Raw genomic sequence first — 12,500 nt, forward strand, 5'->3', positions numbered from 1 at the left:
ACTGGCGCACACGCACACACACACACGGGTGATTCTCACGAAGCTAAAAAAAACAATGTCCAAGAGGTTTTAACGGTGAAATATGACATGGATTATTTTAATGGTATTACATTACTGTAGAGCAAGATGTGTACTTTCTGGCACACTAGTTCATTTAAAAAAATATTATTTTTATTTTTCACTTTTTATGCATTTTATGGGCAAATTCTCATTACCGAAATGTGTCCCAGCCAAAATTTCTGGTCTTTGAATAAGGGTAAAACGTACTAAAAAGTACAAAAATACGTAAATAACACTACAAGTGTGTTGGTTTATGCCCGAAGTTTCACTAAGTGTTGCTTGTTGGCAATTTAAATAATGAACACTGATGAATATTTCAAGAAAAGGTCGTGTCCCCAAGTATTTCTTCTCATTACCGCAATATGTTTCAGAACTACAATTAAAAGCTTTCAGAATTTCTATATGAGCTGAAACTACCTACAATTCATCTGTACTAACAGGAGATTCATGATGGCTACATGACTAGTCAGCCTTATTGATTGTGCCTGTAAAATGTCATGATTTGTCTAAAAAATATGCTAACACGACAAAATTGGTTCTCATTACCGAAATTAGTCAATATTTCAAAATGAAAAAGATTTTTTAATTTTAAATTTGTTTGGTAATAGGGTATTCCTTTTTAGAATTCAACAAAGGTCGTAAATTAGCTAAGTCACAATTATTGAAGTTACAGTTAGCATTGTTGTGCTGAGCCATCTCATTACCGCAATGCACATTCTCATTACCGCAATGTTTAAAGTACCTTTCGGTAATGAGGATTCTCAATTTCGGTAATTAGACTCTATGGTGATTTACATTTAGAATATTTTCATGACGTATTTCCCTTTTTATTTATTTACATTTTTAAATACAATCTATAGTTTGGCAGTGTAAATATTTTCACTATGTCACTTAATTATTGTTAAAGCACTTGATGAAAGTTTGAAGTGAAATTGCACCCATTTCAGGTTGAAATATGCAATGGTATTGAAACCAAGCCAAATATTGTAAATAAACAAAGCAGAAGTAAATGCCTAATATATGCAATACCTCCTTCATCTAATGGGGGTTCTCTGTAAGTGATCATCTCCCTATACATTACATAGGCTAAATTGAGTGGTAGCAAGAGAGAGTAGCAAGTCACCAGTGATGGGCAGTAGCTTCGCTACAAGCTACAAGCTACTAGTTTAACTACATTCCCCAGTAGCTTGGTCGTAGCGTCACTACTTTATGTATCGAGTAACTTCACTGTAGTTAAGCTATATTTTTGTCTCAAGTAGCGACGTAGCTTCCACAAAAGCTACATTTTGTTGCTTGAAGAAAAAAACACTCTCTTTCCCGAGATCTAGGCAGTCACACAGGGAGTCCCACACTGTCCCTCAAAAACATATCCATGTCCCCCCTTGGACTTGGGGTCACCCTATCCTGTGTCCTATAATGATATTTAAAACACACTGAATGTATACTAAAAATCAATTAAGTATAATGAGATCAATAAAGTTTTGTTTAATGAAGGTAGGCCTATCTGTTATTTTAAATCAAGCTGACAATATGTCGGGAAAATGTAGCTTCTGGTGTAGTGAACTACATTTCCACATTTTTGAAGCTTAGCTCACTACATTTCTGATGGTGGTAGCTTTAGTGTAGTGAAGCTTATTTTATGGTTGAGTAGCTGATAGCTTAGCTCACTACATTTTACAAGTAGCTTGCCCAACACTGCTAGTCACAACTTAATTCTTGCTCATATGAACTCATGCCAACCCATGAATCAATATTCTGGCTGTTTCCACCCTCGAAATGTGGTCTATTGATGCAGAAAACTGCTGAGTGATGTCACAATTGCGAACAACGAAGCCAGCACTCACAGTTAAGTTGTCAGATTGCGTAGATGGCGAAAAGGGTTGGGAGACAAAATCGTCTCACTTCAAGTCTATGTGCAAAAAAACCACAAAAAAAACACTTTTTTCCCCAGAAATTGGCAGATTTTTTGCTTCCTGTGTTTGGTTGTCATACCCTCATTTATAGTGGGGTTGAGTATTGATCCTTTTTTACTAACATAACTTCCTTCCAAAATCTTTGTTTTGGATCAAATTTGATCATTGTTAAAGGGTGGCACAAAAGGCTTGGCATTTGAAATAGCAGTGAATGGGCCTTTTTAGCGAATTCGGTGAGAAGTAGTTTAGAGATTATTTTAATCAAAACTAAGAAGAGGCATTTGGAGGAATGCTTTAGTTGCCTTTACACTTTCCCAGATTAGAAAATCCTCATGCATGTTGTTTTCAGCCGTTGGGAAACTCCAACTCCCATTGTCATTGTGACCCAGCACTCCACAGCACACATGTGAACACTGCACACAACAGAGTGGCATTTATGCCTCACCCACCTCATCCGCATTTATGCCTCATCCCCAATGGCGCCCGAAAGGGAGCAGTGTAGCGGGACGGTACCATGCTCAGGGTACCTTAGTCATGGAGGAGGATGGGGGAGAGCACTGGTTAATTAATCCCTCCACCAACCTGGTGGGTCAGAATCTGGAGTCTGATGCCCTAACCCATGACTGCCATTGATGTGCAATGTGCAACTCAATCAGTTAGTGGTATTCAGTGATATTTCATAAGTTCATAACATCGTTCATAGTGAATTCTGCCTTTGGTCCGGACAATGTTATTCCCATGCACTGCACCGAAAATGTACCGAACTGTGACCCTACAACCTAGGTGTACCGAACCCGTACACCCCAATCTGAGACATTCGTCATCTCACATCATCTTTTCAGTAGGCTAAATGGTACCAGCACCATAATATAAAACAGGAATAATATATCTTCAAGAAATGTCTAGACTATATGGTTGTAGCTCTGGTGAGCAAATGATAAACAGACATGCCCTTTGTCTTGATAAAGATTTGCAACGTCTCTAGCTTTACACTTATTTCACAACAATCCTCTGAGAATGACTCATCACAATTAAGCTGAATAAAATGAAAGGAAGGAGATAAAATAGCTTCAAGACATTATATTGTCCTCCCAATGATGCAGGGTTCCTTCTGTAGTCCAGTAGCTGTATCTACTCTTTTCTAAGCTACTCTAGTGATCTCCTGTTCCTTCTGCCTACTTCCTGGTAGCCAGCGCACGCCGAGTCAGAAAAAAATGTCCAGTGCACGACTTCGCACTGCGACACGATTTTCCAGCTCATGACAGATTTTGATTTCTGGTCCACTATGGATTTTTGGATGGAGAGGTCAGTAATGAGTTGTGTTGTCATATTCAAGGTGGGGATGAGGATTGGGGGATGTAGGTATGCTTCACTGGGGTCATCAGGTGGCTACCCTCTGGTGTTTTGATGGACCCACTATTACTTCAGAGTGCCCATTGGCAAAGCCTGGTATTTCAGGTGTGCATTATGGCTGGGAATCGATCCAAATTTCCTGGATCGATTCGATTCCGATCCAGAAGGCTATGTTCCGATTCGATCCACGATCCGATATCGATCTTTTGTATTGCTGGGCTGTCACTTTAACCCATTTATGCCTAGAGTTCTAGGACCGGTTATAAAAACCTAAATATCTCAGCCTTTGATGCCCACACAAACATGAAATACCTTTGTATGTGAGAAAGAAGTGGGAAACTGTGGAAGAGAGCTACAGGATGTGTATTAGTAAATAGCGCCTATAATGATGGGCAAAAGATCGATAAACAAAGTTGTGAACCGATATCGCCCTTTTCGAACGTGAATTGATATTGGATCGTGATACGATCTTTTGAACCCAGCCCTAGTGTGCACTGCACCCCTTGGCCTTCGCCCCTTATACTATGATGTTACTTTGGTGCCCAGGAGGGGCCTCGCCTCTTCACCTACTGCAGGGGTGGGGAACCTTATTCATTCGAGGGGCCACTTCAAATTAATCTGAGGGCCGTAAAAGTTCTGCGTAGTCCTCAAACTTGAGGACTATATTGAAGGCAGCCACCTTTAAAACAGACCCCATCCTCTCTAGTTCCCCTGAACTAGTTCCACTCGAGACAGGTTTCCCACCCCTGACCTACTGTATAGCCACCGGAATACTTGGTCTGCTCCCCCTTAGAGGGCTTTTATGGTCTTTGGCTGGGTTAAGTCTTGAATCCCAATATCATTCAGTAGCTTAATGAATGGTTTTATATAGAATATTTTTATCATCTTATTAGGTGTCATCATAATTTACTAATATTTGGCTTTAGTTCAATTTATTTCTCCTTATTCTCATTACCGAAAACTTATTCTCATTACCGAAACATCCCCCTCATTACCGAAATGAGCACTTGATTGTTTAAAAAAAGTGCTAAAGGAAAACTGTATTCTTATATATTTTTTACGAACACCGTACCTTTTTATGTTTCTTTCACTTCAGCATATTTTTTGACCGAAATTGTAGGTTTTCACTGATATATTCTAAAATTAAAGTGGAAAACAAATGATCCTATTGCGGTAATGAGATAAAATGGTAAAATTCTTAAAGTACAATAATAAGAAAAAAAACTTTTTAAAGTGTTTTACGTAGCCCCTAGTACAACTGTCAATATTCAATGAACAAAACTGCAAGAACAATTAAGTTTCCTAATAAATTTCATGAAAGAAAAAAATTGCGGTAATGAGCATTTTAGCAGACATGGACTTATAAAACGTTAAAAAATGTGTTTTAAATAGTTGTCAGGTAAGTTGATATTATTGTGCTTAGTAACTGTACACTTTGATGTGACAGATTCAAAAAGAAATTCAATCAAAAAAGTCTTTTGAAAAAATGGTTGTCAAAACACGTTTGTTGCGCGTTTCGTGAGAATCACCCACACACACACACACACACACACACACACACACACACACACACACACACACACACACACACACACACACACACACCGCAACTGGGTTGGTAAAACTACAGGACCATGCCATTACGACCAAAAGAACCAAGAACCTACTTTCTCTCAAACAAAACCAACCAGCAAACACGCTCCTCAGACATGAGACATACTATATCTCATTTGATGCAATTCTCTCTGTGTAATAGTGTCATTTTGTGTTTGTTGTGATGCGACAACCTCCCTTTTCTCCAAAACAATTTTCTAATTTTCTATTCCTAACAAATACAGACACCTTACAAAAACTGAGAATCTCAACAACCTCATAAATACACATCAATAGCATATCTATTATATATTACCATAAGAGTAATATGTCCTGATGCAGTACACGTATGTGTTGTTGATTTGGCATGTACTGAACGTAGCTATTGACGACTGTATGGCAACTTGTCTCTAGAATTTCTAAATACACGCTCAGCAACCACAACAAAATATTTCGAGCAATGTGTATCACGTTGGCATGTGCCTCACGTAAACCACAATTACAAAACCCACACAATACAACAAACAGGAGCCCATTGTTGATTTCCCTTCCTCAAACCAGATTTTAAAGTTCTCTCGTGCTCCAGGGTGTTGCAACAACAGGGAACTTAGCAGCTACTTTATTTGTTATTCAGGACATGTTTCAAGGCTAATTTGTGTACACTGTGCCTGTGTGTGTGTGTGTGTGTGTGTGTGTGTGTGTGTGTGTGTGTGTGTGTGTGTGTGTGTGTGTGTGTGTGTGTGTGTGTGTGTGTGTGTGTGTGTGTGTGTGTGTGTGTGTGTGTGTGTGTGTGTGTGTGTGTGTGTGTGTGTGTGCGTGCGTGTGTGTGTGTGTGTATTGGTCCTTGCAGGTGCCTCTCTATGGCTTGCCGCAAACAAGCAAAGTTGTACTTCCTTCCCCAAGATCTTGCTGACACTGCCGTATTCAGGGCACGCTAAAATGACTGAACTGATGAAGTAATCCTTTACCATCAAACCTGAAACATATCAGTCCCTCCATTACAGCAACAAGAAAACAGCTTCACTTTCTGTTTAAAATAAGCATACGTGATACAGACCTGTGCATTTATCAAACACACACACACACACACACACACACACACACACACACACACACACACACACACACACACACACACACACACACACACACACACACACACGCACGCGCACACACACATTAACAGCGAACATCCGTAGACTACCCTTCCATGTTTGCACACACATCAACAGCGAACATCCGTAGACTACCCTTCCATGTTTGAGGACATTTCTTGATACTTTTCAAATAATTGACACACTACAATAGCCACAACTGTGAAGCACCTGCTCCGCATCCTGGGACGGTTGAGAGTCTACATTTACAGCAGCACTGTGGCAGTAAGAGAGCAAAGACAGAATTGTAATACATGTACTTCACCTTGGTGGCCGTAAAGCAAGCACCCATCTTCTCCTCTACCATGACGCTTTTTGGGCATTTAAAGTTCCCAGATATGTCAGCCAATACCAGTCCACCAGCATGTGACAGCAGAGAAGATGTCTGCCTCTGTGTGTGTGCGTGTGCGTGTATGCTGGTCCCTCACAAGTCCTTCCTGCCCATCCACCCGCACAGACACACACACACTGCCAACCCGAGTAGTTGAGCGTCAGAGGAAAGCGCGTAGGAAACCATGTGTCCTGTTGAACAGACACACCAGTCTAACTGCAACAAGGCAGAAGGTAGGCGACTGACTGCCTCAGTGCAACATGTGGGGGACGTTTCCGTGTGTGTCTGTGTGTGTGCTCAGAGATACAGGAAATGGATGTGGGCTGAACTAGTATAGGCCTACTAATGAGTCTTACAGCTCACTTTTTGCTTTCTCAATGTCTAGCATCTCATCTGGTCCATGAATAGTCACCTCTTAATCAGTCACAAATTAAAATGTATATATGTTATTTACACAACAGACTCATCAACTGTCTAAAATACAAAGACTGCCTAATTAAACAGACAGATTAAATTGTTACATTGTATGGCCTCTGTTTTTTTCACTTCCTGCCTTCTTCATGAAATCTCAACAGTGTCCTTCTCTCCACACAGTCGGCCAATCAATCCATGCCCGCGCTCTAATAACGAATGTAGGTTATGTCTTAGCGTGAACATGCTTAGCCTATAAAGCCCAGTCCGTTTTACACGTTATAGTTATTATTGAATATAATTGGTTAGCACTAATAATTGACTTTATCCTTGTTATTTGGGTCAGAAGACCTAATTCCCACGCGCTGCAATGATGGTCTCACCTGCCGCTTGGCCCGCATGTTTACATCGGTCGCACCTACTCCCACGCTCGGAAACTAGGGTGAACTGCCCACTCCGCAGATGATAAGGGTTTCTCGTTCGGGTTAGGTCCAATAATCCCAAAATAATGATGATGTGGCAATAAATATCGCGCAATGTGGCACAATACTTGAATGTTAACCATGGACTATACCATGCGTAATGGTCGCTACGCCGTCTGTATGTAGCCTATGATCAAACAACAAAAATGACCATCCCTTAGCTGATTTGCCAATGCCCTTGTCTACGTGATTGAATTTCACTTAGTCACTCATCTACAATTCACCACTATCATCAATCAGTACGATTCCACTGTTGACACCGCACCCAGTATCGACGGAAGGCTTCACAATAGCGCACCATTAGCACCTGCTCCTGCATACAGCAAATCCCCGTGGCTAATCTTATTCTTTTTTTTCTCTGTGATCATCCGTCTGTGTGAGCTCAGAATACCCTTCCATGAACGCATCAAGCATGAGATCAGGTTAGTAAACAGCAGACTACTTTACCTTCTTTTGTGTGGGCAGCATGGTAACCCAATTTCCACAGCGGAGGGAAGCGGTTCAGTCTCCCCTACCTCCAGTCTAGTCCCCAAAAGCTTCGAAGTTCGATACCAGGGTACGTCCACGGCTAAGTCCAATAATAACAAAATACAAACAGCCGCAACTGCCTCTCCTCAGCTGGTACCCACGATACACAGCCCGAGTCAGTGCAGCCTAATAATAACAAATGCCCCAACAGCACCAGAACCACAAACAGTACTTTGAGTATTTCAGGCCAAAGACTGAGAATGCACTGTATGCTGTAGGAGTGGTCCAGTGCCGTAGTGGTGTGTGGTTCTGCTGCTGCTACGGCAGGAGTTCAGATATGGTGAAAGCATCTATCTGCAGCTCAGGTTACATATCCAAGAAGGTGGCGTGGAGACTAGTGCCTCGATGAAAAGCCATAAATCCAACAAAAACAATCCTCTCCTGGCAAAGTCTCCGTTGAAGTTTAAATTCCTCTCAGTGAAAAAAAGCCTTGACACCCACTGCATAACATAAAAAATGGAGCCATTCAATGAAATACAGTATGGCACACGATTGGAAATCCTCGGAGGCTAGAGTGAGACGAGCAGCTCGGCAGACAAGAGGCATCCGATGTGATTGGATGAAGGCTATAAAAAGCCCAAGGCGTGGTTGGACCCCTGAAATCAGAGCCCACACGATCCGGGCCAGATAAGGTTAAAGAGGGGTTGCTCGGTGACCCGATTACACACCCATATAAACACACACAGACACCCTCAACATAGACACACACTATGGCCCCCTGCACGACAACACAGATACAGTGCCACCCAGCACAGCTGAACCCCGTCGTGTAAGAAGACTGAATGACCACTGCACCCGTCTGTATACGCTCGCAAAGGGAGTGTGAGCGGGATAAGGGGAGGGGGATAGCAGTGGATAAGAGGTGGGGGTTGGGGTAGCAGCCAGGGGAATCTCGCACTACACTTGAGTGCAATGCTGTGTGCTGCAGTGGCACACGAGTGAAGGCTTTAAACTCAGTCAAGCGTGGCGTGTGGTGTGGAAGCACTGAAGGGGAAAAGAGTGTGTGTGGTTGTGTGTGTGTGGGTGTGTGTGTGTGTGTGTGTGTGTGTGTGTGTGTGTGTGTGTGTGTGTGTGTGTGTGTGTGTGTGTGTGTGTGTGTGTGTGTGTGTGTGCATACAGAGAGAGAGAGAGAGAGAGAGAGAGAGAGAGAGAGAGAGAGAGAGAGAGAGAGAGAGAACGAGAGAGAGAACGAGTGGGAGTCGGGCAAGTTCATGTGACCCTTATGGCCGGGGGAGCACAGTGATGATGTCACAGTGGGCCTATTGCAAATTTGGCCGAAAAACGAGGTCACATGTGCCAAAGCATGTGCCTCCCTGAAAAAAGGAAGAGCGAGAATGAGAGAAAGAAAGAGAGAGAGAGAGACAGAGACAGAGAGAGACACAGAGACGAAATGAAGAAGAAAGGGAACATCAGGCCACTGGTCTTGCAGATGGTGCATATGTTTTGTGTGTGTGTGTGTGTGTGTGTGTGTGTGTGTGTGTGTGTGTGTGTGTGTGTGTGTGTGTGTGTGTGTGTGTGTGTGTGTGTGTGTGTGTGTGTGTGTGTGTGTGTGTGTGTGTGTGTGTGTGTGTGTGTGTGTGTGTGTGTGTGTGTGTGTGTGTGTGTGTGTGTGTGTGTGTGTGTGTGTGTGTGTGTGTGTGTGTGTGTGTGTGTGTGCGCGCGTGCATGTAGGGAGCTCTGAATAAATCATCAGCCTTAAATCAGAGGAACCGAGAGGCAGACTGGGGGAGTACAGGAATGCTGAACTGATGAAGTGTGGGAGAGAGAGAGAGAGAGAGAGAGAGAGAGAGAGAGAGAGAGAGAGAGAGAGAGAGAGAGAGAGAGAGAGAGAGAGAGAGAGAGAGAGATATGCTAAGAATAGTATTTGCTATCCTCGGAGGTCAAGGACAGTCCCTAGGAAAGGGGGAGGGAGGTGTGTGGTGTGTGGTGCTGTGCTGGGTGTGATTGTGTGTCATCCGCCATCTCTCATCATCGTTGCTCCATTTCAGGTTGCTTTGTTCACCAGAGTGTTCTTCCTCTTGGTATTTCTGCCCTTGTTTTTTCTCATCCTACCTACATCAGCACCTCCTCTCTCTCTCTTTCTCTCTAGCTGTTTTCAGACTGGCTGGGACTCCATTCCTCGAAAGCGTTGTTGCTAACCAATTAGCACCTTGCAGTTTCCCAATGGGAAATTGCATTGGAACCAAGTACACAAGTTGCTTAATGTTCAGAGGTGTCAACAGTTAACGTAAAAGTAAAAAAAAAGAAACATAGTTTCCTTCCAAACCAGGTCATTTATCTAAGTGACAAGCAGACCTGTCTTATGATTGTTAGGTTTTTAGGGTTTTTTTTTTCAGTAACAATACAGGCTATCTATCCCATTGGTAGGTACAATGGGTAAATGGTGTTACTGCTATGTAATACCACACGCTAGTGTACTTACAACACAAATTTACTTTTACTTTTACTTTTGCCACCTCTGCTAACGTTCAATGATGCTGTGCTGAAAGGCACCCCAGAACAGAGCCAGTGCAAGTCTAAAGTGACCATTACATTATTACATTACATTACATTTAGCTGACACTTTTATACAGAGTGACTTACATTTACTATTTTCAGGGTATTGGTTACAGTCCTTGGAGCAATGTGGGGTTAGGTGCCTTGCTCAAGGGCACTTCAGCCATGGATGCAAGTGTAGGGAGAGGTCAGGTGGGATTCGAGCCTACAACCCTCATATTGTAAGACCAACTCCCTAACCGTTAGGCCACGGCTGCCCACATGACCATGCTCATTATATGTTGCATTTTCACGATGTATGGTATGACCCCTTTTCAGCATCATCCTTCCCCTTTCTCATCCTCACGGCGAACCCCAACTCAGCCCTCATATCAGTTCAAGCATTTTATTCTAGACCTCAGCTTATCAAGGCAGTTTGTCAACTCATGTCCATTCACATGCATTTGTTTCAGGGTGCATCACACCACAGGAAATATGGCTGCAACGTTTTTCCGCGGTATCTATCCTATCCACACGTGTAAATGTACGTACGTCTATGCTGCTGCCCCCCATTCTACTACGGTGCTTCATAAATGCAGCAATACATCACCCACTCCTCTGCCCCTCCTCCCTTGTCCTACCTTTCTCTAACCTTCACCCTCAGCCCCCACATCCCTGCAGGCTTTTCACCCCTCACCTCTGCTTATCAAGCGGGAAGTGAGATTATCAAGGTCGATGCTCACAGCGGTTCCTCCTGTTGTTTCAGGGGGTCTCCGTTTGTGAGCGCCGTGCAAAACAAGCAGCACAGTCAGTGCATCATCGGCGACAAGGGCTGAAGTTAGGGGAAGACAAAAGACGGGCCCACCGAGTGGCCTTCTGTGGGAGGAAGTACTATATATAACCAGAGCGATGTGAGCATGCTTTGGTCTGAATTAAACACACAAACACAGAGCTGATACAACACCATCAAAGAGGCCTTCCTGTACACTCTCTCTCTCTCTCTCTCTCTCTCTCTCTCTCTCTCTCTCTCTCTCTCTCTCTCTCTCTCTCTCTCTCTCTCTCTCTCTCTCTCCCTCTCTCTCTCTCTCTCTCCCTCTCTCTCTCTCTCTCTCAAACAAAAAGTACAGTGAGTGTTCTCCACTCCCTCAGAACATCTTGGGCTACAAAACGGCAGGCTGACACAGATAAATGCACAACACAAGCAACAACACCAGAGGAGCTGAAACACCAACCACAAGCTGATAAAAGCTAAACTGTCAAGCTACAGAGAAGGAGAGAGACAGAGAGACACAGAGATAGACAACAGGGGAGATACCAGAGAGGCCCTACCAGAGAGAGACTTCATTTACTGATTATTTGTACAATTAACTGTAGAGATCAAACGAGGCAGAAGTGATGCGTATACTTGTACATAACATTTGAAAAGACAAATGGCAAATAATTGTTGAGTATGTAGATCTATTCTCCTGAAAATTGTTATCAATGACTAAAATTCAATTAGTTGTATACATTTCAATTGGTTGCCAGAAAAACCACATCATAGCTCATTAGCATAAATTTAACTGAACTAAAAGCCCAAAGTGCCTATGCTGCTTAACACACTTTCTCTTCTACACAAAATCAATTAGGCCTATTTAAAACGTTGACGCGCGAGCTGTCTACGCACAATAAAGCTGTGACATTATGAACATTTTGTCATTCCAATAAATACTGCCCTGCTGAATACAATCAAAAAATAAACAGAAGAGACAGAGAGACAGAGAGAGAGAGAGAGATATGGAGAGATTACTCCAACTAATATGCAGAGGCCTAATCTGATGGATGTGGTCTACTGGAGAGGAGCTGATGAATAGGATGGGGCGATGTGATGGGGGTCATGGGATGGTGGTCAGCAGACAGCATTGGGTGGTCGGGCAGCTCTTACTGGAAATGCTTACAGGCAAGAGGGGATCGGATTGTGGCAAGTTCCTATCATGTCTTCCTTCCTTTGTGTGTGTGTGTGTGTGTGTGTGTGTGTGTGTGTGTGTGTGTGTGTGTGTGTGTGTGTGTGTGTGTGTGTGTGTGTGTGTGTGTGTGTGTGTGTGTGTGTATGTGTGTGTGTGTGTGTGTGTGTGTGTGTGTGTGTGTGTGTGTGTGTGTGTGTGTGTGTTCTATGCAATGTGTTGTTTATGAGTGTCTACATTTACTCAAGCGTATAGCC

General features: G+C 43.0%; 1 protein-coding gene across 20 annotated transcripts in view; it reads right to left on the bottom strand.

The window, feature by feature from the left end:
* The window catches only part of LOC134458529 (formin-binding protein 1), a 106,460-nt gene that overhangs the window by 53,269 nt on the left and 40,691 nt on the right, over nt 1–12,500 (bottom strand). For 3 of the 20 annotated variants that reach the window (XM_063210886.1, XM_063210883.1, XM_063210889.1), the window contains exon 1: nt 6,339–6,774. The exons of 2 other annotated variants lie outside the window; for them this stretch is intronic. In XM_063210886.1, the coding sequence (XP_063066956.1) occupies nt 6,339–6,380 (42 nt within the window). In that variant the 5' untranslated portion in view covers nt 6,381–6,774. Of the gene's footprint in view, nt 1–6,338; nt 6,775–7,744; nt 8,700–12,500 lie in introns of those variants that run through there. 15 more of the 20 variants (XM_063210893.1, XM_063210887.1, XM_063210892.1 and 12 more) reach the window with 8 other exon arrangements.

Source organism: Engraulis encrasicolus, chromosome 11 (assembly GCF_034702125.1).
Source record: "Engraulis encrasicolus isolate BLACKSEA-1 chromosome 11, IST_EnEncr_1.0, whole genome shotgun sequence".
Classification (NCBI taxonomy): Eukaryota; Metazoa; Chordata; class Actinopteri; order Clupeiformes; family Engraulidae; genus Engraulis; species Engraulis encrasicolus.